Raw genomic sequence first — 27,644 nt, forward strand, 5'->3', positions numbered from 1 at the left:
TGAGACTCAGACAGCACATCACTGGATGTTGCTGTTGTCTTCTGTGCCGTTTGCCTCTGACATATTCATCTTTCCAATGGAGTGACCCACATGGTTCACCCCATCTTTGCGAGGAGGCATACGCTCATTGATGCGGTCCAAGCCCTTAGCCTCCTCAAAGCTGGTGATCTTGTGCTGGGGGGAGAACCCACGGATAGCTGAAAAACACAAATAAAGGGATCAGGATCTTCACGTAACTCCGCAGTTCCAGAGTGTTCTTAATATGATACATACCCTCCCAAGACATGAACTGCTGCTGTGATTTCCCAGGGATTATAACTAATGAAGATGTGTAAATTCAGAATGTGAGTCGTATTAGGAATCAGTGAGCTTATTTCATTAAATGGCTTGTATTTGTATAGTGTTTTACTTAGTCCCTATGGACCCCAAAGTGCTTTATACTACATTCAGTCATTCGCACACTGGTGATGCTAAGCTATATTGTAGCCACAGCTGCCCTGGGGCGCACTGACAGAGGCGAGGCTGCCGGACACTGGTGCCACCGGGCCCTCTGACCACCACCAGTAGGCAACGGGTGGAGTATCTTGCCCAAGGACACAACGACCGAGACTGTCCGAGCCGGGGCTCGAACCGGCAACCTTCCGATTACAAGACGAACTGCCAACTCTTGAGCCACAATCGCCCCTAATTAATGGATTAGTATACTCTTTTTTATTAAAGTGCGCATGGTCACATGCTGTTGATATAAACTAATCACTCATCTCTGCAACTAACAATAGTGACATGGCAAGCATTCCTCATGACAGCTGCTTTCTTGTAGTTAAACTGCCCTTCCCTCAACTGATGTTCCTTAGACCTCAGTCACACAGGCCTAGAGACTGGTCAGCAACCCCCTGACAACCTCTGGTTACTAGGGAAAATCATGACTGGTGAGTGGGTGCCACTAGATGAAATCAGTCACAAAGATGGTCTCAGCACGAAAAACCATCGCGCAATTGCTTTGGTTGCTATCAGATTGCCAGGGTTGTGTGTAGTTTGTATGGAAGGTGGCCACTTGCATGCAAACACTTGCTAACTAACCACCAAGCAGTAGTGAAAAGAAAAAGTTTAATGCAAACCAGAAAGTGTTTGCCTTAAAAGTGTGTTTTGCTGCTGAACCCAACATGTTTCCAAAGGTAAATTTTCGTAAGCAAACGGCCTACGTTTCCTGTTTGCATTACAGCAGTAAGTGAGTCTTTGCAGACAATTTAACATCTTCCATGCAAAGTACATGTAACTGCAGCAGTCAGCTCGCAGCAAAATCAGTATAATACAAAGAAGGTTTTCTATGCAGCACTGTATACACCTTGGCAACCAATGTCACCTAGCGACAGCAAGTAGCTTCCTGCAACTACTTGTCAGCCATTCAGGGAATAGACATTTTTCACTAGCAACCAGTGGTTACCGTTGAGTCAGCTACTGGTCCTTAGGCAAACACCAGCAAACACTCACTGGTAGTTGTCAGGCAGTTTCCACCCAGTTGCGAGGCCTACAGACCTAGAGGATTTAAAAAAAGGTCTACAAAGTCTACAAGTCTGCATGTTTGTTACTTCAAGCTGTGATATACCTCTTTTTTAAATAATCCAGTCATAAACTGCATGGTAGAGAAAGTGACTTCAGTCAATGGTTTGTAATCTTGCCCTTTTTTCTCAATAAAACGAACACCACTTGCTACAATGTCCCTTGTCAGTCATCCTGCTACTTTAGTTTTGTTTAAAGTGCACAAATAATGTGTCGGATAAACAAAGCTGTAAATCTCTCACTCTTCGTTCATGAGTTAAGATTACCTCAGGAACTCAGACACAGGGGTGCATATTTCATGTTGATGTGCTGGGCCGTTTCTTGTTTTTCTGCATGCAACACTTTTTAGTACCAGATGGAGGCCATTTACAAGCCAAACCCAAAATAATGGGCTTTAGTCATGCATCTCTTAGCAGCACTTGACTTTGCAGTGTTTTCATTTATTATGAATATATATCCCTTAAAAAGTAATTCCTCTCTTTTAAGTAGTGTTTTTCCCTTTCTTGCCCACTTTCTAATTACTAAATGCAAATGTATGCTGCAGTCACTGTGGATGCTTATCAACGTCTTTTCATCTGTCCACAAGGAACAGGAATACTGCATTAGGTGTGAAACAGTTCCTTCCAACCTTAGTGCACTGACTCAAGAGTTACATGAACATGATACCACACCAGCCCCCCACCCAGCAAACACTGCCAGTATTTCCCTGCGATAAAAGAGTCTACATTACACACAACTGTGTTAAAATCCAGCTCACGGTCCTTTATAAAGTTCCATCTCTTCTAAAAGTTTAAATCCAATCATCTAGTTGGTTTTTCTGTTTAATCTAATCTCTGCAAAGTAAAGTGCCAGCCATACCAGATTAAAGAGTTATAAGAGTGGAGGAATTATTTTGTGGGCTGTTGTGCACATGAAAATGTTAGTGGCAGGTGGCCCCTACTCCAGGAGAACCTGATGATATACTGAGAGGGGTGGGAGATGGGTGGGGGTTTACCTTCTCCGTCCTCATCATGCGTCTCGATGGCTTCAATGGCTTCAATGGTGGCTGAGGGGGGAGGAGGGGATCGGGTTACTCCTGATTAAGCCATGCAAATGTAAAATGCAGCCCCAGCGAAAAAGGCAGCTCGTGTTAGGCCGGATGAGATATTGGCAATGCAGCCAAACTCAGAGGAGTGCCATGCATTAGTACTGAGAGAAATACTGTCAATCTGGGGTTAGAAAAACTGTATGAAAAATTATTAAGACAGAGGCATGAAGAAAGAAACTGTGAGGGACAATTAGATGGCAGAAGTAGTAGGCTGAGAAAAACAAAAAAATATATATATACATATATTAGATAAGATGACAGAAATAACTTGTAGTTGCTTAGCACTATATTCAATTCCTTTGTTTCAAAATAATGGATAAAAAGCCTGTTAGGTGGCATCATTGTAATATTTCTAAAAGATTATAATACTTAGTTTTGAGAGTTTCATCTCTGTTTTCTTAAATTAATTGTTAAATGTATAAACAGTCTGGCCCCAAAGTGTATTCCTACCAGGGGCGTAATTTCCAGGGGGGTTAGGGGGGTTATGACCCCCTCACCACCAATAATCAGACCCAACCAATATAACCCCCCCAATAAAACTAATTATACTATAATTTCATAATTATTTATATTTTTGGAATTTATGTATTCATATATTTAAATTATTTATCTGTCTGACACTATATTTTTCTAGTACTGTATTGCAGTCCTTCATGGGCATAAAAGCCCAAAGAGGGACATTGTTTTGGAAATAAGTAATGTCTATAAACAGGGGTGCACCAGCGTTTGCGTACATAAGATTTTCTGGAGGAGAACAGACATTTGTTTAGAACTTTTAAAGATGTCGAAGAAGCTCCTTTAAGCAATTACTTTGGTGTTCCTCCACCTCCAAAGAAATGTCAGGAGTCCGGACCGCAAAAGAAGCGCGTATTCTCTGAAAAGTGGTTGCAGGAGGTGAGCTGGCTTCAAACAAACGATGAACGCACAGAGATGTGGTGCAGAATATGCCGTGAAAATCCCACTCTAGTGGACAAAAACAGTGCCTTTTATATGTACGCAAACGCACGTTGCAACTTCTTATCTGGTGCGCGTCTTTGATTTTGACAGCGCATGTGCACCTGCGGACCACTTATGTGCACCCCTGTCTATAAACTTTGTTTGCATCACATCAGTTTCGAACAAAATAAATAAATAAATAAAATAAAAGTGGTGTGCTGCTGTGAATTCGTTTTTCTGCCACCTATAAATAAGTCTCAAAAAAGCACAGCAGCTTAAATGTTAGGTCTGAACTTTGAATTCAAGACAACTTGTTCTGAGCACTGATGCAGTTGTCTTGCATATTTGTATGACTGTCATCATGTGAAACTATTAAAAAAACTAGAAGACTGGACCTTTACGTTAACTTAGGCTCTTCAGTTAAGAACGTCAGTAAGAGGCTAAAACAAAGCTAACTTAATTTAAGGTAGATTAGAAAAAAAGGCAGAAGAGAGACAGTTTGAGAGATGAGAGTCATGGAGGGGACTGATGTCGGTCATGAAGAAAATGATGGCGAACAGGCTTAGGCCCAGCCTCGTACTCACCACTCTGCAGTGTCTGTCTGCCTCCAGAAAGAACCCCGCTTGGCAGCATGCCAGTGGGCGTCAGGCCCTTAAGTGTCAACACATTTTCACTCTCCTCTCTGCAGGACAGACAGAGGCCAGCAAACAGATCAGAAAATGCAGCTAAACGATTTTACTGGATGTCCCCACTCTCATAACAGTAGATATACATACAGAGTGCACTCTAGATTGGAAAAAAAAATATTTTTTTTGGAAATCATACCTCTACACACGTGTAAATAATGTACCTGAGAACAGAGAACATTTTGGCCATCTTCCCGATAGCGCGGATCTTGTTTTTGATCACTTCCTTGCGTTGTGCAGCTGCGTTGGCTGCAAAGGAACATGTATACGGTCATTAAAGGCTTTCTGAATAAGAGATGGTGTCATAAAGCTTCACAGTGCATGAAAAACTAGTTTGAAGCCTTTAGACACAAAGAATGTTCTGTTAATTATCTGTCACCTGATAATAATGTGTGATATTATAATAGGTTCTAGGTCACTGTCATACTTTACAGCAAGCTTTCTCAAGTTTTCAAAACATTTTTTAGCAAGCGTTCATATAAATATGCTCAAACCATTTGAGTTCATGTGATGTTTTTTGTTTTTTTTTGCTGGCTAATAGCTTTTTAGCTGTGAATTTAAACAGCATAATGATGAGCTGTAAAGGAATGAAATGTCCAGTAAATTCATTCCTTGCTAGAGTCGTGGGCTGCATAAAATCATAAAATGTCACTAAAGGCCAGCATTGACCGCCACTGTCCACATTTCACTGGGAGATTTACAAAAGGGCGACAAATCAAAGAAAGGCCTCAATCCTCGACCCCTACAACGAGAGGTTTTATTATGCTGTGAAGGTGCATTTTGCTGGCATGGTTTGGGTCCACTTGTCGCCTTCTAGAGAAGGGTTGCTGTAAATCAATACGCAGCTGCTCAGAGTCATCACCTTCATCGTATTGACAAGTTTAAAAATAGTGTAAAACTGCAATGGCCTTAACAGTCTCCACATCTTCAACCCTTTTCTGGAGATTTAAGATTGACGTGTTAGGGCATTTTCACACCTGGAATTCGTTTACTGTGGTTTTACTGTGGTCTAAATCAGTTGAAGAGTTTGTAAACTTGTAGCCTTTAACCTGCACTTTGGTTTCTTTTAACACAGAGAAAACTAAAAGCGACCTGCATTACCTCAATACAAACCACGTGAGGACATTCAGTCCACTTATTGGCCAGATGTGTCTAGGGTGGGACTACGAAAAGTAAAAGCAGGAAAAAGCCGCTGTGTTCTGGACTTGTGGGTAACGCTGAGAATTTACCTTAATTTCAAGGCTTGTTAATACACTTGGTGTGCACTGCACCTCTATGACATTCTGCTGAAACACAGAACGCAAAGTTTACCTGGCTATAGGAAGTCTTTTGGCTCAGCATTCACCCGCTACAAGCAAGTATGTTTGAAATCAGACATACACTACCTCCTCCCCAGCGTCTCTGTGTGGTTGTTTTTGTCCACAAACCCGTGATTACTGTGTTCATCAATCAATGTTAACGTTACCATAATGAGATACAATAGGTTAGCCTTTCCTTCAATATTTCACACATCTGTAGTTTAGTGTATGAAAAGTTTAAATGAACAATAATAAATACTAAAAAATGAAAAATGGCATGTTTATTTACAAAACATCTTACCATCAAAAATCTCATCTTCATCATTCATGAGTTCATCATCAGAGCAAATGCTCAGCACGTTCACCAGCATTTCTGTGACTGGGATAAAAAATAGAGAGTGCAACAAAGGTAAAGTCACTGAGCAATGAGCCGTGGAGAAAACTGACCCCCCCCCCCAAACAAACCCAGACAAATACAAATACCTTTTTCTCCAACAAACGGCAGAGACCAGGTGAAGACATCCATGAAGTTGGGCAGCCAGTAGGGATGGGGTGAGCAGTTGAACTGTCGGATGTTCATCACATTATTTTCATATTTAAGTACAGCAGCTGTTGGGGCAGGTGAGACACAGAAGAGGAAAACTTTCCATAAAGTCTCATAACATTTTATGGCATTAATATGTAGTTATAGATCTGATGAAGGCAACATAAAATTCCTTTTACATAGATCCATAGAGCAGATATGAAGTATTCATATAAAAGAGAATAGAGTTCATTAAATGGTCTAATGAATAATTTAATAAAATTCCATTCAAGTGTATTTATATGACATCAGATCACGTAAATGGTTGCCTCAAGGAGCTCAATGAGTGCAAGGTAGGGAGAAAACCCCAATAATCAGATGAACCTCTGTGAGCACGCAGTGATTTAATGGCATGCTGCAGTGGTATATAAATGTGAGAAGAGGTGAGTAGATATGCAATGCTTAGTGTATCATAGGAAGTCCTGCAGCAGTCTGAACCTATAGCAGCATTACTAAGGGAGGGTTCAGGGTCACCTGATCCACCCTAACTGTAAGCTTGATCTAAAAGGAAAGTTTTAAGCCTAATCGGAAAATTAGAGAGTGCATCTGTCTCCCGAATCCAAACTGGGAGCTGGTTCCACTGAAGAAGGGACTAGAAGTTAAAGGCTCTGCCTCTCATTCTACTTTTAACTATCCTAGTACCACAAGTAAGCCAGAAGGCAAAGGGGGAAAGTGCTCTATTAGGATAGTGTAGTGATACGGGGTCTTTAAGGTATGAAAGGGCCTGATTATTTATAATCTTGTATGTGAGGATAAGGATTTCTAGATTAGAATAGCAAATTTATGTAGATTTCAGATTCAATAGTGCCACTGCTGCCCAGTGAAAGCATGATGTAGCGAGTAGAAAGCCAATATTTAACATATGGTATGTTAAAACTCTAGTGAGTGAGGTAATCATTTGTAAACTTTCCCGCTACATACAAGCGAGTTAGAGTTAAGACACTGCTTGGCACTCTGCCTCTGTCTGTTCAGCTGTGATACACTCTGCTACATGTGTTGCTCACAGCCCTGACAGCACTGTAAACACTGGTAGTAACTTTATTTCTCTGCATCTCCGTTGATGCATAGCAACTACGGCATATCACAGTTGTGATTAAAATCATTTAATGATAATAACTGTGACATAACTGTGTCACCACGACTCAAGCGGTCACAGAATAGTTTTAATCTTGAGTATTATTTGATTTAAATAAGCCTATTGAAGATAAATTTACATACTTTTTTTGTGTTAAAATCCTGCTCCAGAGTTATTAAGATTCAGTGTGAGATTCATTCTGACGTGTCCTCAGAGGAACCATAACATGTTTATACTCAGTGATGTTAAAGAGAGGGGAGAAAAATAAAAGAAAGTCAGCCACTAGATGGCCTAGCAGAGGCAGGGGACTGCTGACACTGTTATATCAGGAGGAATAAAGCCACATGGAGATAGTCAGCAATGCCGACAGTCCCTCCCACGTTCCCCATCTAACATAGCCTATGGCAACCAAGACACAGATCTGAGAACACAAACAAACGGGGCCTCCCTGATGCATTTTTATGCCTGCACACAGCTACATGCAGTTGCACTAACTCGTGCACTGCAGTTTGTATTGTTAAAAACATTTTAGTACGTAAGTCTGAGGAGCCTATTGGCAATCTTTTTAATCAGATGTAGGGCCACGTTTTAAGGTTTATAAAATGCCAAAATGTGCTTCTGATGATCTACAAATCTGTTATTTTTCATCAGTTAGTTACAACCTAGATTCAGCTAAAATGAAAGTGGTGCAGGTGTTCCACTGGAGGAATCTCTCTCCTTTCCAGCAGCAGACTTTACTATTTTCTGTTGCAACATTTAATAAACGAACGTGTTCATTCTACATGACGTAATATAATTCGGACCCATATTTGTCATTCTAAATAAAAACAGCAGCAAGAAAGCAACACAATATCGCACACAGGAAAAAAACAACAACAAACCAACAGAACTGCACATGATGATGAAAAATGGGGCCAAAACAGATGAAGAGATATTCTGACCTTTGTTATTGTAAACATCCAGGTAGTTTGGCGCTGAGAAGATGGTAATGAGGGATGGGAATCCAGTCGTCTGACTTTTACGGTACATCCGGTAGCTTCAAGGCCATTACGTGGAGGTGAAGACAGAAGAAAAGCAGAGCATTGCTCTTAAATAGGTAAACGTTCATTTATTTTTGTTTGTGTGCATAGGTGTGTCTTTCCGTGCTTTTTGTAGCGATTACATACCCAGCATCTTGTGCTTCGTGCGCTCGGATTATGGATAATAAGTTATTGCTCTGTAGGAACTCACATACAGCTGGATAACTGAAAGATAGTCAATGAAAACTGTGTTAAGAGGTGACAACACGAGGTAAAAATAACAGAGTGGTGCAAGCAACAGAGAATGGGAGTGACTTGGTATAATTTTATTTAAGGTGTGACTTACTAATTTCATATCTGGTTTCACTCTCAGATTTCTAAGAATTTTGCACGGGTGATGCAAGTGTGTGAAAAAGCATCTGATATCTACCTGGTGTGATAAAATAAATATATAAAAGCCAGATAGCGGCAGTCAGACCTTCCTGCCTCTCAGCTCCGTCCTTACAGGAAATGTGCTGCTAAAGACTGTGGCTGCTTTGTTTGTCTATGTAGTGCTTCGCAAAAAAGGGCTGCTCCACCTTCGTATCTTTGTGTGCACTGTTCTGTATATCAAAGTTCAATTCCTTATAATCATCTCACTTTATTGAACTGGAAGTGTTTGAGGTATTTCTGTCGACTAGAATTGATATTTTCACTCTGCCATTACTCCAAACATCTCAGAAATTATAACAAATGTGGGGTCTCCCAGGCAGTGTCAGTGAGAGAAAAACTATAAATGGACTTAAAGCATCTGCTTCAAACATTTTGGTGCTGGATAAGGTGTCCTCAGAGGTCTTGAAAGCAGGCCGGAGCACAAAAAAGACCGACAGCATATTAGGCAGGAGTGCTCATAATGTTCAGCCTATTAGTGGATGTGTTTCAGCTACAGCTATAAAAACAACAACAACAAAAAAACGAGTATATGAGTATAATCTGAAATGGAACCTACTTGATCCAATCCTTGATTTTACTGTCACACAACCTCTCTAGTTCTGCTTAAGATACGTTCATTTCCAAAAAACAAATTAAAATGTGGCTGTATGCCATAGTGGTATTCCTTATTTGTTTATGTATTTTGTTTTCTAGCCAGATGGACAAGAATATGTCCCATGAAGACTAACAATGCTAACACATGACTTCCAGTGTTACAGTTCAGGCCAGAGTTTCATAGCCATGAATCATGGAGCAGTGCATCAGGCCTCCCTAACACAGGAGGGAGAAATAATGACAAGTGGATCACCTTCAGCTACCAACCACAGTAGGGTACATTTAGCAGTTGTCACCTGAGATTTGTAACACCTGAAAGGTTGTCGTTCAAAAATCACATTATCTCTTCAAACTGAGTCTTGTAGATTTAAAAGAAAAAGAAAAAAGAAAAAAGGATTTTAGAGAACAGTTTAATTAGCCCTTTTAAATGCAGCAATTACTGCCCTCAATGCAACATCACCTCAATCTGTCACTTCTCTAAAAAGTTTTTTTTAAAGTCCTTTGTGATCTCTTTATTTCAGCTGCTGCTTTCAAGAAGTTACAAGAATGATATATTTTAGTCCCTCAGTTCCAGCTACACACCTCGCACACGTCGCAAACTAGGCTGTTTCCAGTGTAATTGATTGCCATACACTCTCTCTTACCCTGATATTCTTCCACTGACCTATCACAGACAACAGCTGTAGATACCGAAGGGCCTAACATTACAAAACAGCTCCAATATATGGACCCCAGATGTTGGTGATTTCAGCTTTTCATACACGAATGTTCACTAAATGCAGTTCTTTTTAACAACTACTAGGGGATGAGGGGTGTAGCTTAAAATGACATCCTGACCTATTGAGGTTTTGTAGACATGTGACCACTAACTTGTTGGCCATTTTGAACATGACAATCATGGCGACAATGTAGGCTCAATTGAATAAGGCATGTCTACAAACACAGCAGTTAAACTATGAGCTGAGCTGTATTAAAACTTGAATCAGTGTAACATTAAAAGGAAACAATTTGTCTTTAACCTCCTAGGACCTGGCGTCCACATATGTGGACATCACATTTTGGGTTATTTAGACCAAAATACTCAATTTTGCTCTACAAGGGCCTGATATCCACTTACGAGGACATTATACTGCCACTGATCTATCGAAATTTTAAACGAATGTCCTCATATGTGGCTCTTATTTTTCTTAGAAACAAAAATCAGGTTAAAAAAAATCTGGTAATTCTTTGTTTTTACATTCATCAGGTCCCAATCAGCCCAAATATCAAAGAGAAATTAAAAATGCATGCCATGGAAGAGTTCGGGTCTTAGGAGGTTAAAGTAAAAGCTGTGCTTTTTAAAACGTTCACAAGCTCTGAAGCACAAATTTTACTTTGAAGGTTATCCTTCTCCACTTCCAGATCGCCTTGCACTTTTTCAAGTTTTACTACTGCTCGGCTGATAGATAAAGTGTTTGCAGTCAAACATGCAGGCAACCATGGCAATCTACTGGGAGGTTTTTGGTTCACCGCCTTCTTTGCAACTGATTTCACCCAGTGAGAGCCAACAACCTCTGGGAACTACTGCAAACCAATTGGGGAATGTTTCCCTAACAACCAGTGGTTGTACTCCATCTAATCTGGTGAACAAATCTCAAACAATGTGCACATAAAGTCATGGTGTGAAACCTCAATAGAAGTCTAAACAGATTTCGACCTTAACTTATGAAAAACTTTGCTGGTGATTTTATGGTGTCAGTCACTCATTTTGGGGCCTGTTGAATAAAACACGAAGTCCATTATATAAAATCTCCTTACTCTAAATGTCAGAACGGGTGTGTTTATTGGCTAACAACTTGTGATCAACAAGTCATTAGCCAATGAACAGCAAGATCAAGCTCTCGCTCATCACATCCAGTTTCAGAACACAAAGACAGCGAAAACGCTCATCTCAGGGACTTAAAATGGGACTTCATTTAATGTGACGTTGGCTACGTCTATGTTGTACTTTGTAATATTTATACTGTTAGTTAATCTCTCCACTATGCTTTGATATATAACTAGTTAGTTAGTTTTGTCTAAAATAGAAATATCTTCACTTTACACTGACAATCGTCAGAAAAGTAGCTGCTTTGAAAAGCTTGATTGAAATTATTAAAAAAATGTAAACATAATCGCTTCAGCGCTTTCATCTTTCTCCGAATCTCTACAACATAACCCTCCCCAGCAACAATCCTCTCCTCCTGCACTTCCCTAAAGTCGCTGCCATCCTTGGACCCATCAAACTTTCAGAAGTGTTTAAAATATTTAAGCCCTCAAAGGTTTGTGCCGGAAGAAACAACAAGGAGACTGCTGTGCCCTAAGCACCTGGCGAAACTATGCCATCCACCATATGTAAGTAGGTCGCACGGGCAACCCTCCTTTAGTGGCCAATATACAAACCACAGGATTAGCTTGAATGTGTTGAAACCCTTTCCCTTATTGCTGCACCGTTACCGATCTGCAAAACGCTGTTCTCAAAAAATGTTATATAACAGATTCTATTAAAAAACACATCCACAATGCATTTCTGCAGTTTTGCATCACACATACTGAAGATTAAGCCTGTTACAGCTGCAAACAGCATTTTTCTGTTTTGTTTTCTTTCCATGTCGTGTAACAAGATAAAAATAAAGAACTCATCATGCACTGATGTACTTTTTTTTTCCTTTTCTTTTGTCCGCTCTATCTATTGATTACTGCAAAGGAAAAGAATACCCACACAATGCCTGCCTGCAGCTCACATTCTTTTTCTTGCCTTTGTGAAAACACACAATAATGTGTCGGTGAGCCTGTGAGTGAGAGAGCGTGAGGAATCTGACAAGTGAGTATGAGCGAAAGAGACCGAGAGAGCGATGGAAGTGGCGTGTTGTGAGTGTGAAACAGAGTTTTTTTTCCCCTTTCACCTTAGAAAATCCATCTGCCAGGCTGGTGGTCATTAATCTCATTTCCCCCCACTATAAAAGCTATGAAATCATATAAACATATCCATAATCACTTAGCTGACTCACCACTTTTCTGATTGCACCTTGGCGCATGAGAAATGTTTAGTTAGTGCTTTGATATCATAATAATAAGACTGACAAGAATAAAAGGCCAAGGTAAACAAACACACGATGTGATGTATTTGCCTATACTTTATGAGACAACAGATTTAATGCAGAACCTTAAATCATATGCAGCATTACTACATCACATTACTGAACAAGATAAGCCTGCACTTATGCATTTCATCCAAGGCTGAAAAATGAAGTCAATGTACAAGTGCCAAGAACTGCAATTCATCAAAGGTCACTTGAGGAACAAAAAAGGACCTGCCTGCAACAACAACAAAAACAACAGAAGAAAACAAAAAGAAGCAAATGTCCCTGTATGTGATAACTGTATCACAGAAAAGCCAAAGGCAGGCATGCTGTTCCAAACTATGGGAAAAAACAATTTCATTGCTAACTGCGTTCATGGAAGACACATTCGGGAAGTCTAATAATTATATGTGCAAAATTATTTGATCCCCCATGAAATTGAAAGATTTTGTCTAAATTTTTAAGTATTTTTTCAAACAGAGAAAAATATTTTTCTTGTTTTTTCTTACTAATTTTCTTTAGAAAGCATACATTATTTCTATTTGCAAAGAATAACAGAATGATTTCAGAAAAACAAAAATTACCAGGGTTAATCTTATTAGCCTCCCTGGAAAAAAGGACCTTTTTATTGAGTAACTGCACAAACCACTACTGTGTAATGATGTGCTTTAACTTTGTGATGCTCAAAAGCTTGTGAAATAAAACCGAGGGGTTATCTTCCAATTTATACAGAGTATAAAAACTTCAGCGAATGTTTGAGCCGTCACTTGAGAAAGCATCGTGCCACAAACAAAATAAATCAGTTTTTACTTGAGAAAAAGAATTGTTGATGCTCACAAAGCAGGAGATGGTATCACAGATACCTTGTGAGAAACATCATCAAGAAATTCAGAGAGAGCAGGCCAAAAGAGCTCTTTGGTCATATCAACACTGCTTATGTTTAGAGAAAGAAGGGAGAGGTCAAAAGAAGACCGACCCCACAGTGAAGCATGGTGGTGGGTGTATTATGCTGTGGGAATGCTTTAATGTGTCTAGCATACAAATTCTCATCAAAGTAGAAGTGATCTCCAAAAAAGAAGGATTTTGAAAGAAAACATAAATCAGTCGCTTTGTCTCCCAACATGACAATGCCCCAAAACAAATGTTGCTCTTTGTTCAGAAGACCAAAGTGGACGTTAATGACGGGGTGATTCAAGCCCTCATTTGAATCCCATTGAACGGGCATGAACTGAAGATCAAGGTCCATACCAGATGACATCAACTCTGGAGGAGCTTGAAACAGGGATTGCTAAGGAGACATGTGTGGCAAATGATTTCAGCCTGTTATCCAGCAAAAAGGATACACAATTAACTGTCAGCATCAGGGGAGATAATGATTTTGAACCCTGGCAGTTTAAAAAATTTTTTTTTTTGTGTATGCAGAGTAACATAATGTAAAAAATGTGGGCTGATAATTCTGTCCTCATCTGTACCCGACTGCATCTTCGATACACTGCGTTTCCTGCTCGATTTCTATTACAATTTTTGTCATTTGTCAATAATACAGAATGAGGTTCTCTGTGTAGCATGCATCCTGTAAGCTTAGCAAGAGTCATAATGATGGAGAGGTATGTTTGAGAGCGAAGGCAGGAACTAAGCCACGGGGAGATAGATGACTATTATAGCAGCAGCCTCCACACATCCACAGAATAATCCTCACTGAGCTCCCATCTCCTGGTGAACAGCTATCAGTGACCGTTTAACAGGAGTGAAAGGAGAAGTTAAAACACTTTATTGGCTTCTCTTTGTTCGTCTTCACTATTCTCAAGTACCTGCGTTGTGTTTTACTCTTTGTGTGTGTGTGTGTGTGTGTGTGTGTGTGGGGGGGGGGGGGGGGGGGGGGTCTAAACTGCTATCCATTTTCCAAAGAATAATATATTGAAGTTCACCTCAGTTTTGTAATATAATCAACACCTTCAGACATCTGAAACTTGCTTTATAAGAGAATTCAACCACAGTAAACAAGTTTATCTTATTGCTGCAAAGAGATCTCATATGTTTAATTGGAGTTTGGTTTTATCCTGCAGGGAAACATTAATACAGAAATCTGAAAACCTCTGCTCCTGCAGCAAGGTGATCTCCGAAACAGAAAACAGTGTTCTTGAAGCTCAAACAAAAATAAAAATGAAAATGCTTTGGGAATGTTGTAAATGCTATGCAAATTAGACTCTAACACACTAATATACACAAAACTGTCAGAACGGTTTTAGTTAGGCCTCAGAAGCAGATAACACTTCTTTAAAACTGTTACAACTGGACAAAAAAGGACACTTTCTTAGATATTAGTTTCGGTGCCTGAAAATACACAGGAATTAAATTAAAAATGGATTATAATGGGAACTACAATTATCCTACACACTCTGTCCAGAATGCCATTTACTCTTTGGTAGAAGAGCAAGTCTTCATGTCTTTCTGTGATTTGAGCAGATCTGCAGCTCCCACGCATGGCTCTGTGCTGTTCTGAACCTTCATTAAGAAAACTCTCACCATAACTGCCACCTAATCTCTTCTCCTCACCACCACCTACTTCCACGGCTCTCTTCCATCTCACAACAACATTAGGACAGCGCTCACTCTTCCTCTGCCTTCCTATCATCTTGATATGTTACCAGGGCATCGTTTCTGCCTCAGTTTTTATTTGACATATTTACCACTGCTTTATCACCCACGCTAACCTCAGGACATGGGGACTCCTTCACTGATAGACACTGTAAGGGTCAGGGATACGCTTATCTGTCTGAATCCTTCTGTGTTCATGTTAGCTGTGTCCACATTTGATTTGTGCTCAGGTATAAAAAAAAATGTTTGATATCTATTAATAGTTTATAATCCTAACATCTATTTTTGCTATTAAGAGCTCATTTGCATGGGTTCTGTGCAACAGTCAAATTTCACCCAACATTATCCTTGAAAGATTAAATGAGATCATCAACACTGATAACTAAGGGTGTTAACTTTAAATGCATGTCATCCCTGTCCTCCCATCTTCTTCCATCTCTTAACTGTACTCCAAGTAGAAAGAGTGTGACATACACACAATTGATGAATAGCCACCTACTTCAAGATCAAAGCACATGCGCTTCTATCTTTCTTTTTTTTTTAAAGCTTGCCCTATTTATATCAGCCTGGATTTATTGTAGACAGCTTCACAGTGTGAGCTGCAGTCTTTCCTTTAAAACTTACAATTAGAGACCGGGGGTCATGTTCAACATACCAAGGATATATTTTTTATTATCAAATTTTGCTAAACCTCAACTGCAATCACGACTCTGTAAGCGGTTAAGAGATTTCTCCAAATAGGGAGATGCTGGCTGCAGATAACCAATCTAGAGCAATATAGATATATCCTGTTCTTCTAAGAACAATCTGTGACCCCAGTTTCAAAAATCTTGGGATGCTGTATAAAAATAGTCTCATAGACCCACATGTTATTCACAATACAACACAGAAAACATCAAATGCTTAAGCAGAGGAAATGTAACATTTTAAGAAAAAAAATGTGTCATTTTGAACTTGATGGCATCAGAATATCTCAAAAAAATAAAGTTGGGGCAGGGGCATTTTTAGTACTGTTTAGCACCCTCCCCTCTTTAACAGTAAGCAAACATATGAGAACTGAGCTGCTGCATTTTGAGGAAGAGTGTATTTCTCATTGTTGTCTGATAAAGCTTCAAATGTTTTCAGTTGGTGAAAGGTCTGGATTGCAGGCAGAGCAGTTCAGCACCTGGATTCTTCTAATATGAAGACACGCTGTTGTAATAGTTGCAGTATGTGGTTCAAATATCCAGTCTTTCTTGAAAAAGACAATGTCTAGATGACGGCAAATGTTGCTGTATATACCTTTCAGCATTAACACTGTTTTTCCAGTGCGACAGTGTTCCTCTCCTCTTTAGTCCAGATGAAAAAAATCAACATTTTGACTAATCTGACCAAAGGGCAGTTTTCCACTTTGTCTCATTCAATTTTAAATGAACATAGGCTCAGTGAAGACTGCGCTTCTGGATCAAGTTCACATATGGATCCTTCTTTGCATGATGGAGCTTTAACCTGCATTTGTGGATAGCACCGTGAACTCGTGCTGAGCTCATGCATGATGGTCATTCCTGTTTTTAACACAGTGCCACCTGAGGGCCCAAACATCAAACTTCACAATTTCACATTGACAAATATTGACATAAAGTTGTTCCACAATTTGTAGACACAATTTTGTATAGATTGGTCCTCTTTCCATCTTTATATCTGAGAATCTTTGCCTCACTAAGATGCTCTAAATATTCCTTCACCTCTTTCTTTTTAGTAAAACTGTCCCAGCTTTCGAGATGAGAGTCACAATTTTGGAATTGCGGTTGTACAAGCCGAAACTAAGCTTTAAGGAATGTAAAATGTGTAAAAGAGATTAAGTGATACATTTGGTGCAGCCACAGTCAGGAAAGACAAAAATACAGATGCTGTGCTAAGAGACATATTATTATAACTGTCCCCACATTAAGACACAAGTAGATGTGACTATAATTACAACTACATATTCTCCTACATATTTATATGACTTAAATATTTTTTATGGCATTTCTGACCATTTTACTACAACTTTTTCAGCTTCAACCTTAACTGTATTAAAAGGTCTTTGGTGCAAGTAATGAACATGTATTAAATTGTATTAAACATTATTCAAACCAGCTGCTGGCAAATCTTGCATGAGGTCATTAAGTAGGCCATAAAGCTGAAGCGCTCTCTGTTTTAAGATTATGTTGCTTCACTGAGACCTAGAATAAAATAAAATATTGCAGCAAGCGAGGAATAAAGTTCCCTCCACTATGAAACATGATCTGAAGTTGCTGCAGGTAGCAAAAGAAAAAGCTCACCTGTAGAAGTAAGAGCAGCCCCGCACTGTGTTGTGGCTGAAATATTCCTGGGTTTTCTCATTGCCAAAGTCTTCGAGAGGGTCGGACCACAGCAGGTCACACATGGGCCCAAAAGCCGGTGGCTCCTTGAACCGATCCAACTTTACACACGGATTCAGAAATTGATGTCAGGCACACACAAAGAAAGCAGAGTGGGATATGGTAGTGGTGAGGCGTGACTGGACTGCTACCTTTTTAATGTCATCTAAGGTGTGTATTTCAGGTGAGAGTCCACCGTGAACACACAGAAACTGTTGGTTCATGAGCGCAGCCAGGGGAAGGCAGTCAAACGCGTCCATACACGAGTCATACACCTGCTCTGAGTACTTGATTTTACCTGGCACAACACAAAAAGTAATGGTTTGGTTCAATGAGTCACCTTTTGAACACTGAAATGTTAGCAAGTGGTAATTATTTGGGTTTAACTTTGGCTGGTAGGCATACTTTTAGTTCTTTCAGTTTGAATTTGTTTAACTTGTTGCATTTGTAGCTCTTCATTTTCGGCTTCTCACAGGCAATTCCAATTCAATTTTATTTATATAGCACCTAATCACAACAACAGTCACCTCAAGGTGCTTTATATTGTAAGGTAAAAGCCTTACAGCAATACTGAGAAACCAACAATGAGCGAGCACTCGGCAATAGTGGAAAGAAAAACTCCCTTTCAACAGGAAGAAACCGTCGGCCATGACCAGTTTGGGGTGAGGTGAATTCCATTCCCTTATATACCTTGATATAGCATTAACATTAGCTCCAGGCTACGCAGAACCGTAGTAAGACAGAGAAAGAAGAACTGAGAGGTACTCACATTCTTGTTTGAAGGTGAAATATTCTGTCAAATGTCTACATTCATGATTTCCACGGAGTAAAAATAGTGTCTTTGGATAGAGGATTTTCAGCGACCAAAGGTATAAAACACACTGTTGAAACAAGCACAAGAAAAATGTTACTTGTGATGTTTTTTTTCCTATTTGGATTCCTGTGTGGCGTTCTTAATAATATTCTTTTGGATTTACCTCAATACTGAAGTAGCCACGGTCAACATAGTCACCAAGGAACAGGTACCGTGTTGTAGCTGGTGATCCTCCCACTTCAAACAGCTTCATAAGATCAAAGAATTGCCCATGGATGTCTCCACAGACTGAAAAACACCCCAAAAAGGCAGATGTTATGAAACCGAAAAGAACCCCCCCCCCCCCCCCCCCCCCCCACACACACACACACACACACACTGAAAATCCTTTTCTCTTCTTTGCCAACATGTGCACGCATCTTTTTCCCGTCTGCTAGGATAAAAAAATGCAGTACATTATCATTTCGGTCATACCTACCGTAGCCTGTAAAACCATTTGCAGCCATTGCAGTGCATTCACGAAACAAAACATTCAAGATTCGACCGATACTTCTGACTTCATCACTGTTGTCTTTTTTCACACGACAGTGATGAGTTGTGAGTTTCTATATGTATCGCCTGGATTTCCAGGCTTGATATTTATTGTTTTTGAAGGTTTGAAGAACAGAAGATGAGAGACAGACAGTAGAGACCACTGTGACAGGAGCTCATGGCGTTACAGAATAGTACACTTTGTACCAGAGGTGTGTGTCTTCATTTTCTGCATGCAGGTTAGCTGCATAAATAGACAGCCAGGCTGTGCAGATGCATGGAGATGCTGCTGTTTGTATCGTGACTCTACTGATTATTTGCATCTGATAAAAATGTCTCGTGTTTGTTTTGTTGTGTAATACCTTTTGCAACAGTTAAGAATGTAGCTGTAGAACGGGCTCTCGTTAATAATGCAATATTGCGTACAGGGAAATATGGATGTAATGTAACTATAAACAAAGGCATAAATAAAAATAACTACTTATGCCATAAGCATAAAGATCTGAGCGTATTCTGTGTGAGGTGAAAAATATGGTTTCACCGAATGGGCTCTCTGGATTACTCCATCTACTATGTGCACTTTTCTTCTCTCCTTCCATGGAGAACTCGGAGCACTTAATTATTCACATTGTCACTGGAAGTGTTCTTCATTCTTTTAACTCTTTAGTGCTCACATATAGAGAAAGCACGGCCTGTCAGCAGAGCGGCATGTTATGAGAATAATATTCTTGCGTGTGCATCTGGATCTGATGGATGCCATGTTAGAAATTCTCCCCTCTTTAGGTGTCGCTGTATTGAGATATTTCTAAGGTCTCTACTCTAGCTGAAAGGCTTCTGTCCTCTGCTTCTGAGAAATGAGACGCTCACGCCTCCCAGAGTTAGAAAAATCTCGAGCCCCCGGGGAGATATATACTTTTTCGTAGTGAACACTGTGGCACTGGAGTGCAAACCTACATCTCATTTCCTCGCTGCCTTCAATTTTTCATTATCATCTTTCTCTGTCTCCTTCTCTCCTACTCACCCTCCATCTCCTCTCGCTTTTCCGTCTCCCCTATCAGCTCCACAGTGGCCTTCGCCCACTCAAAGCTTAGAGCAATGTGAGTGGGAGACTTCTTGTGTGACTAAAGCAATCAAAAGCACACATGCGCACATACATGCAAGCTCATGCGCAAACACCCGTAAAACATGCGTGCAAGTAAGGATTCACATGCATAATCGGCTGCAGAGACATTCAAACACTGCTCGCGCTCACACAGATATAAACAAATGTGCAGACATAATACTTAGTTTGTCATACATATTTCATACTTAGTACATAAAGCCTCCATTTTGCTGATGCAGGTCGAGCTGAGGCCTTCTCCTGAAGTGCATTTGTCATCTTTGATGACATTAAGCTGATAGGAAGCTAGGTAAATGCATAATTACATGTGCATTCACATTTATGTTCAGTATACACTCACCAACCACTTTATTAGGTACACCCTGCCCTCCTAGTACCAGGTTGGGCCCTGTTTTGCCTTCAGAACTGCCTCAATTATACCATAGCCATCGATTCAACAAGGTGCTGGAAACATTCCTCAGAGATTTTGGTCCATATCGACACGATAACATTACACAGTTGCTGCAGATTTGTCAGCTGCACATCCATAATGTCAATCTCCTGTTACACCACATCCCAAAGGTGCTATTAGATGAGTCTGACAGAAGGTAGGACATATGCATGCCCTACCATCTGAATATAGAAAACTGAGACTCATCAATCTAGCCAGTCTTTTCAGTCTTCTCTGTCCAATTTTGGTGTGCCAGTATGAATGTTAGCCTCAGTTTCCTGTTCTTAGCTGACAGGAGTGGTTTTCTGATGCTGTAGCTCACCTGATTCTGCATATCTTGGTTGTCATGAGTCGTTTTTTGACTTCCTATTAGACCCCAATATTGCTGCTATTCTGGGCAAAATGAGCTATTTGTCAACATATCTGTCTCTGTATTTATAAAGGTTGGTAAATGAAAATTTAAAAAGAGAAACACCTTTTAACAATGCTATGAATGTTCATGCTATGCTTCCAGAGCTTTGAACGCCACAAACACAACAACCAGCTGATGTGAGCCGAATCAGCCAGAGCTTAAATGAGTACTCTGTGACTCGCTGTGGCAATCAAACAAGATTCTCTTAAAACTGCACCGTCACATTAGCTCAGTACGAACTCAGTAACATCATCCTAACAGACCAGAAATTTGCGCAGAGACAGTGCTTCTGAGATACCGCTGAACTACTTTACATGGACTTATTTAACAAGATAATGATGATTCTGCCTGGTAGTGACAGCTTCCTGCTGTATTCACACGAATTCTCCTTTATCTATTTTTAAAAATCACTTGTGCTCTCTGTTCTCTTTAAAAAATACTGATCATAAAGGAGCAGAAATTTGATCTAAGATCCCTCTCACAATTTATTAAAATGTCTTAACTTACCTGACAAATAAGGCTAATAGCATCAGCTGTCTTTTATGCTAACTAGCAAATGTTAGCATGTAGCACGGTAGACGTACTTGGTTAAGCTAGCTCAAGTTTACTGTCACAGAGCTGTTGATGACTTTATCATCAGTTTTGGAAATTAAAGTTAGGTGCTGCATTTTTTTTGTCAGCTCTCACTGTGTCTCACTGACAGTTACTTGTAGACAACTTTTAATTCAAAAAGCTTAAAGTTTTTTTTTACATGACAATGTGGTACTACTGTACAGAGTCAAGACAGTTTTAACTTAAACAGGACTCATTTTTATATGCTTCGTTTGAACAGTTTCCCTGGCAAATATAGTCCAGATCAAAAATAGCCTGAGAAATTGAAAAAATAAAACAACAACAAGACGTTATATCCCTTGGTTTTTCTTTATTACTTCTGACTGCTTCCTTAAAATATTTTATGAATTAATTAAAAATGTAAAACTTTTTTCAATCACTAAATGATGGATGAACTGTGATGATGAAAGTTAAAAAGACAAATTCAATTCTATTTATCTAACACTTGCTTCCGGTTCTTCTCGAATATCAGCTGTCCAATAAAATCAAGACAGAGCAGATCCTCTAACTTCCTAATATAAAGGATATTAAAACTAGAAAATTTCATATGCAAGCTCAAATGCCAGCCCCATGTCATATTATATCTGAGCAAACATTTTAGCTTGGCATCAAACTAAAGTAAACTAAATTAGCAATGACTGTGCTCTAGTCAAGTGAGCTTGCTCCTGGCTATTGCGCAGGCTGCCTCATTGTCATGGTTTACTGCAACACTCAGCAGAAATGAGCCAACATTAAAACACCTGTTTCTTTTCCTGATCTACATCCAAACAGATCTACATCTGAACACTCAGTCGTTTCAAGTTCCAGGCTCGCCATGCTGCAGTTTGACTTTAAGTCTCAGGTAAGTGTCTGTGAAAGGTTTCATACCTGTGACCGGTGCCTCGATGTCTAATATAGTTTTCTCCTGACGCAGGATAGCTGCTCCCTCATTGATGATTTGGAGCGCCACGGCCTCCTCCACACGACCTTCCTTGGTGAGATGGGCCTTCAGGAGATCCACGCGAGGTTTCCCTTCACAGTCAAACACTTCCTTCATCGTAAGGCGGTGGCTCAAGGGGAAGGGGACAGCTGAGGACAGAGCACAGGAACGCAGCGACATTTAAGCACAGGGACATCATGGTCACTATGGCTACTCTTAAAGAAATGGACACAATTTCCGACGGTTTTGTTGCCACTGTGCTGCATTATTATAGTAAACAGTCCTCAGGAATGATACTGACAACATTTTATCAAGGAACTCATGCAGCAATCATATAAGAGAAAACCCCGACCATGTTTTGCCTGCAAGCAATACTGCACAGCTGCTTCATTCCATCTTTGTTGATGGTGTGTGCACTTTGGCATGAAGAGCATTCTTAAGAGCACAGTTTTCCTTAAAACAGAAAGAATCTCCCATGAAAATGCAAGGACTTCTCTATCTATCTATCTATCTATCTATCTTAGCATACTGACAACTGTCCTTTATGTGGTTACTTGTATTTTCTGAGTGCCAGATAAAATATCTAAGCCATCTACTCATCCAACACTCTCCCTGGATCGCTAAAGCCTTTGGCCATTAAAATGCATCAGTCACCTACCAGCAGACAGCCTGTGGAACTGTGAAATCCAACCACCGATCATTACTTCAGTGGCAGCAAAGGTTATTTATTAGACCTGGTGCCGAGCTCTGTGTACTCTAAATGCAAGCTATCAGGACCTGTGAATTTACGTTAATCTACACCTCATCTAGCTTAACAAAAATCACATGAGGTCCAGTGGCAGAATTCATTTGAAAAGCTAGACACAAACAAAAAAGCCTGCCAGATTTGTGCAGAGAATAGCAAACAGAGCCACTCAGCACTGCCAAATAAAAAAAAAGACAAAGGAAAAGTCGCAAATCTCAGGCTTATACTGAACATGACCAACATGCTCTTCAATAATGAATGCTTGACTAGAGGAATCTCAAAGTCGCCACTCGTGGTATAATGAGGCAAGCCCCAGCGAGTGTTTTTAATGGGACTCAAATTTTTCACAGTGTGCAGCATGTATCTGTGACGGCAATGTGTACTTTGACACTTTACCAGCAAGTACAAACTCAGCACAGTCAGCACGGAGAGGAAGCGAAGTGAGCCTGTGGGGTATGTGGACAGTGCTCGCAAAGTATCTTTAAACGCCCTACCTGTTTATCCACAGGCTTTCGAAATGTCTGCATCTCCTGAATGTACTGGAACTAAGTAGCACTTGTCTTATGGTGAAAAACTCAGCAACAATGTCTCCTTCCAAAAGATAATGTCCCAGTTACTTAAAAAAAAGAAAAATCCACAAACCTCAGCGTGAACAATTTCAAATACCAACTATTTACTTTTATACTGAGGTACACGATGCAGTCTACCTCTACCCATGATGAGGGGCTTGCGCTCATGGCAGTATTTAAAAATTAACAGCCTGATGTGCTACAAGTCAGTGCATGGGTCGACTGTGTAATAAGTTGCAACGATATTCTGAAGTCTTGGTCTGCAGTTTTCACAGACTGCACTTGGGTTAATCGGAATGCCGCAAGCTATGGCTGTGTGCACATGAAGTCAACCCAAACACCAGAAACCAACCAAAACAGACTTGTAATGTGTTAGTATGAAAGTACTATCTACTCTTGTCCCATCCACTGCCCCTTCAGAGGACCAGTTGATGGTTGGAAGTGCTTTGAGAATCACCAGTTGACTTACATCCACTGCCTTATAAACAAGAAAAGGCAGACATTGCTACAGGCAGGCCAGATGAAAATATGTCATTTTGATTTAAAGCTGATAATTACCATAAGTCAGTGTAGCATATCTGACAGATGGAAAAGATTGAAAACATAACCTGTGTTGAAATACATTGGCGTAGGTGCTATTATGTACCTTACATAACCGTAAAAGGTAAATGTGGTGCAGGAGCCCAGATTACTCAGGAACCGTTCTTATTTCATTTTAAACTTCAAACTAGCAGAGCAATTTGACTGTAAAATGAGCTGAAACTAGCCTCATGTGGATACTTTAAAAGGAACATTACGCTTTGTTTTTTTCTGTTTTCTTTCTTTTGTTTCTTTTTTGTGTTTTTTTTTAGCCGATTATCAGAAAAACCCAACAGAGATTATTTCGAGATAATCCTCAACAGCACATTTTAAAGAAACGCACATATGTTGACACAGACATGTGAGCGGTCTCCTGATATAGATGTATGGTGGAGAGATGAAAAGCTGACTTCTGCTCAGCACCCGAGCAGAGTTGAACTATGAAATACTGTACGTTGCCGGGCAACAGCAGCAGCAGCAGCAGCTAACTGTTGGAGTACAGCCAGTAGCTGTGCTCCGCAGAAAGCTGGGATTTGCATTGGGGGTTCACGTAGATACAGTGATGCAAATGCTCACACATTGGTCAAACCTTAAGCTCACAGTTATTCCTCTGTGTGGAGTTAAAAGACATTCAGCTAAAGACGGCTAAGAAGAGCTGCCTCTCTGCACTGTTCAATTAATAATAAATGTATGGTGGGTTTATGTGTTTGTTAACCATAGTTTGTCTTGTTAAGTGCAGGATGGTTTCACAAAAGTAAACAGTGCAATTAAAAGATCCATAAAATAAAATAAAACAATGACATAAGTATTCTGGTTTATTGCCCATATTCTCTGCTATAGCTTGCTTTGTATGATATTCAGTGTCTTACTGTATGTACCACCTGACTGATGTTTTTATTTAGATGCTATCAGAGCAGGTCTGTTCTGTCAAACCTAACTACTGCCGCATCATGGCCATTAATAAATTACTAATGCCAATACAAGTATTTGTATGGTGTTACCAAAGGCTGACATGAATGTGACAAAGTTGTACATTGATATATTATACCTCGAGGTGAAATATAAGAGCGCACCTGCACTAAACAGCCTGTGGTGACGGTACTGTAGCAAACAAACTGCACAGCCCAGCAGTTACTGTTACTGTACCACTTTAAATATGCTCTGTCAGATTAAGACATGTAAGACTAAAAGAGAACCAGCGAGAAACTGGCTGTGGTTTAAGTTGAAGCTATGTACACAGCAGGGATAAAAATAGCTTCGAGTAGCTTGTAGTGTCAGTGCTCGGTAGTTCACTACAAGCAGCGCACACAAAAACAGCAGGAAACGTCAGTCTTCTGGCTCAAAATTTTCACTACCTCAATAGCTTCCTTTGATCACCTGATGGATGCAAGATTCAGTTTCTTCTTTGTATTTTTTTTTCTTCCAATTTTCAGTCTTTTGGGGATTGTAAAAATGGCTTTTACTTCTTTTTCAAAGTGGTGTGCAAGAATAGGAGAGCAGATACAAGTGACAAAAGACACATTCAGTGTCGGCCAAGCAATAACAAACCTTTATAGCACCTTGACAATTCAGAGCATGGAAAAAAAGAGGATTTTGAAAAATTATAATTCTTTCTCTATGATCAGCCAAATTAATCTGCATTAGAAATCACAGGTGAGGCTATTTAACAAGTATCCAGGGCACACAGCCTGAAAATGAAAGAAAATACAAAATACTTATCAACTCCTAAATCCTAAAGTGTTACATGACCATGTTACAAAAGCAGAAAACTGAGTCAGAATTCTTGGCTGTGTTACGTTCGCTGATATAAACCTTCTGTTTGACATATTTTTGAATTCCTGGGTGTCAGTGAAGCTGCGCCAGGAAATAACCACAATGGTTTTGTCACTGCTTTAAATTCGTGTTCAAATGTGCAGAAAACAGCACGGCAAATCAAAACCAACTTCTCCCTTTTATGATGGATGGCACGGAAACAGAATTCTGTTTGAAACCGAATATCCTGTGAAAAAGATGAAAGTACAGTAAAAGTATAATGAAACGAAAGTGTCCGCAGCACGAGACCGAAGCTATTCAGATGGCCTGTTAGATAAATCTCCACTTAAAGTAAAGCTAGAAAACAATATTGTTCAGGCAGCTCAGGAAGAGTGTCTTTTTCCTTTTTTAAATTTTCTTCACGTGACACAGTTCATGTTCTGTAATCAATGACAATTTAAGGCTCGTTTGTAACTGCTAGTGCACACAGTACATTTGTGCGCCTGCAGTCATTGTCATGTAAGTGCATCTCACAGTGCAGATTACTGTTTCTAAAACTCCGGAGGCTAAAGGACAAAGTTGTTAATGCTGACTGAGCTGCTCGGCCGTTATGATAATATACAGAATGTGGATACACACACACACACACACACACACACACACACACACACATATATATATATATATATATATATATATATATATATATATATATATATATATATATATATATATATATATATATATATATATGTATGTATTCAGGCAGAGTGCTGACTGTTGGCAGATCCACTGTAAAGAAGAGAGAGGGGGGAAAATGAGCAGGGCTAAGTGAGTTATGACATCCGTGGGCACTTTATCATCCTCCATTGATCCATCTACTGATTCAGCTTTTGGAATCCCCCCACACACCGCCACCCTTTTTTTCTAATCAAATTAAACCCTGACTTGAGCCCGGTAAAATAAACCCCCCAATAAATGTCCATTTCATGCCCTCTCCCTCTTTTTGCTGGCCCCCGTCTAAGCCCCTGAAATCCTGCTGCATCACTGCTCCAGCTTCTACCACAAGCTCGGCAATTCAGCTGTTTTTTCCTCCTTCCTCCTCCTCCTCCTTCTCCCCCCACACTCCCCCTCTCCTCCCGTCGTGAGCGAAAGCAAGCGTACAGTCAAATCATGACAGATACGATTAAACATAAATCAGCGGGCACAATTAAAAATGTATTACACTTCATATTTCCTGGTGCTGCCCGTGTGCTCGGCTCGCTCTCCGCGGGGGCTGTGCAGCAGAGGAACCCGGATTGTTTATCAACATCAAAGCTTCACTTGCCCACTACCAACACCACCACGAACACAACTTGATGGCCGCATATGCACCATTAATGCGCGACACGTTCATAAAGTCCGCGTCCTGCCGATCCGCAGAGAGCTAAACACCGGAGGTGTTATGTAATACAGCCATAAGCACGCAGAAAATATAGGCTAACTTACATTTCACCATCCGATCCGTGGCGTTTAAGACGATGTCAGCGTTAGACATCTTCATGGGCAGTTGCTGTCTTCGAGGCTGAAGCTTTTTTTTTTTTTTATCTTCTGTTTCCTCCTGCTCCTTCTCCTTTAGGATGTACTCTCAGTATTTGTTGTCGAAATGCGGCTGATGCTGTGGCATCACTTAGATGATGCGCCCCCTCCGTGCGTCGGTGCTGCGCCGGGTAGGACTGCTGCTCCCCAGGCAGGGATGGATGCTGGGTGCTGGATGCTGTAGGAGCTGCTTCTGCTGTCCTAAGCTGTTAATGTGGGGGAGGATGCGCGGA

At 40.2% G+C, this 27,644-nt stretch overlaps 1 protein-coding gene across 1 annotated transcript; it reads right to left on the minus strand.

Annotated features, from left to right (window-relative positions):
- Positions 1 to 27,376, minus strand: ppp3ca (protein phosphatase 3, catalytic subunit, alpha isozyme). Its single transcript, XM_085363725.1, has 14 exons — positions 27,322 to 27,376; positions 22,137 to 22,337; positions 18,328 to 18,452; positions 18,120 to 18,231; positions 17,503 to 17,648; positions 17,273 to 17,412; positions 8,392 to 8,469; positions 8,167 to 8,261; positions 6,051 to 6,176; positions 5,869 to 5,946; positions 4,434 to 4,518; positions 4,168 to 4,265; positions 2,555 to 2,605; positions 1 to 197 (listed from the first exon to the last, which is right to left on the minus strand). Exons 1-14 carry the CDS (start codon positions 27,374 to 27,376, stop codon positions 19 to 21), a joined length of 1,569 nt encoding a protein of 522 aa, XP_085219851.1. The 3' UTR covers positions 1 to 18.
- Between the last annotated feature and the right edge of the window lie 268 nt (positions 27,377 to 27,644).

Source organism: Diplotaxodon limnothrissa, linkage group LG10 (assembly GCF_057381915.1).
Source record: "Diplotaxodon limnothrissa isolate DT_005_m linkage group LG10, D_limnothrissa_male_GT1.1, whole genome shotgun sequence".
NCBI classification, from domain to species: Eukaryota; Metazoa; Chordata; class Actinopteri; order Cichliformes; family Cichlidae; genus Diplotaxodon; species Diplotaxodon limnothrissa.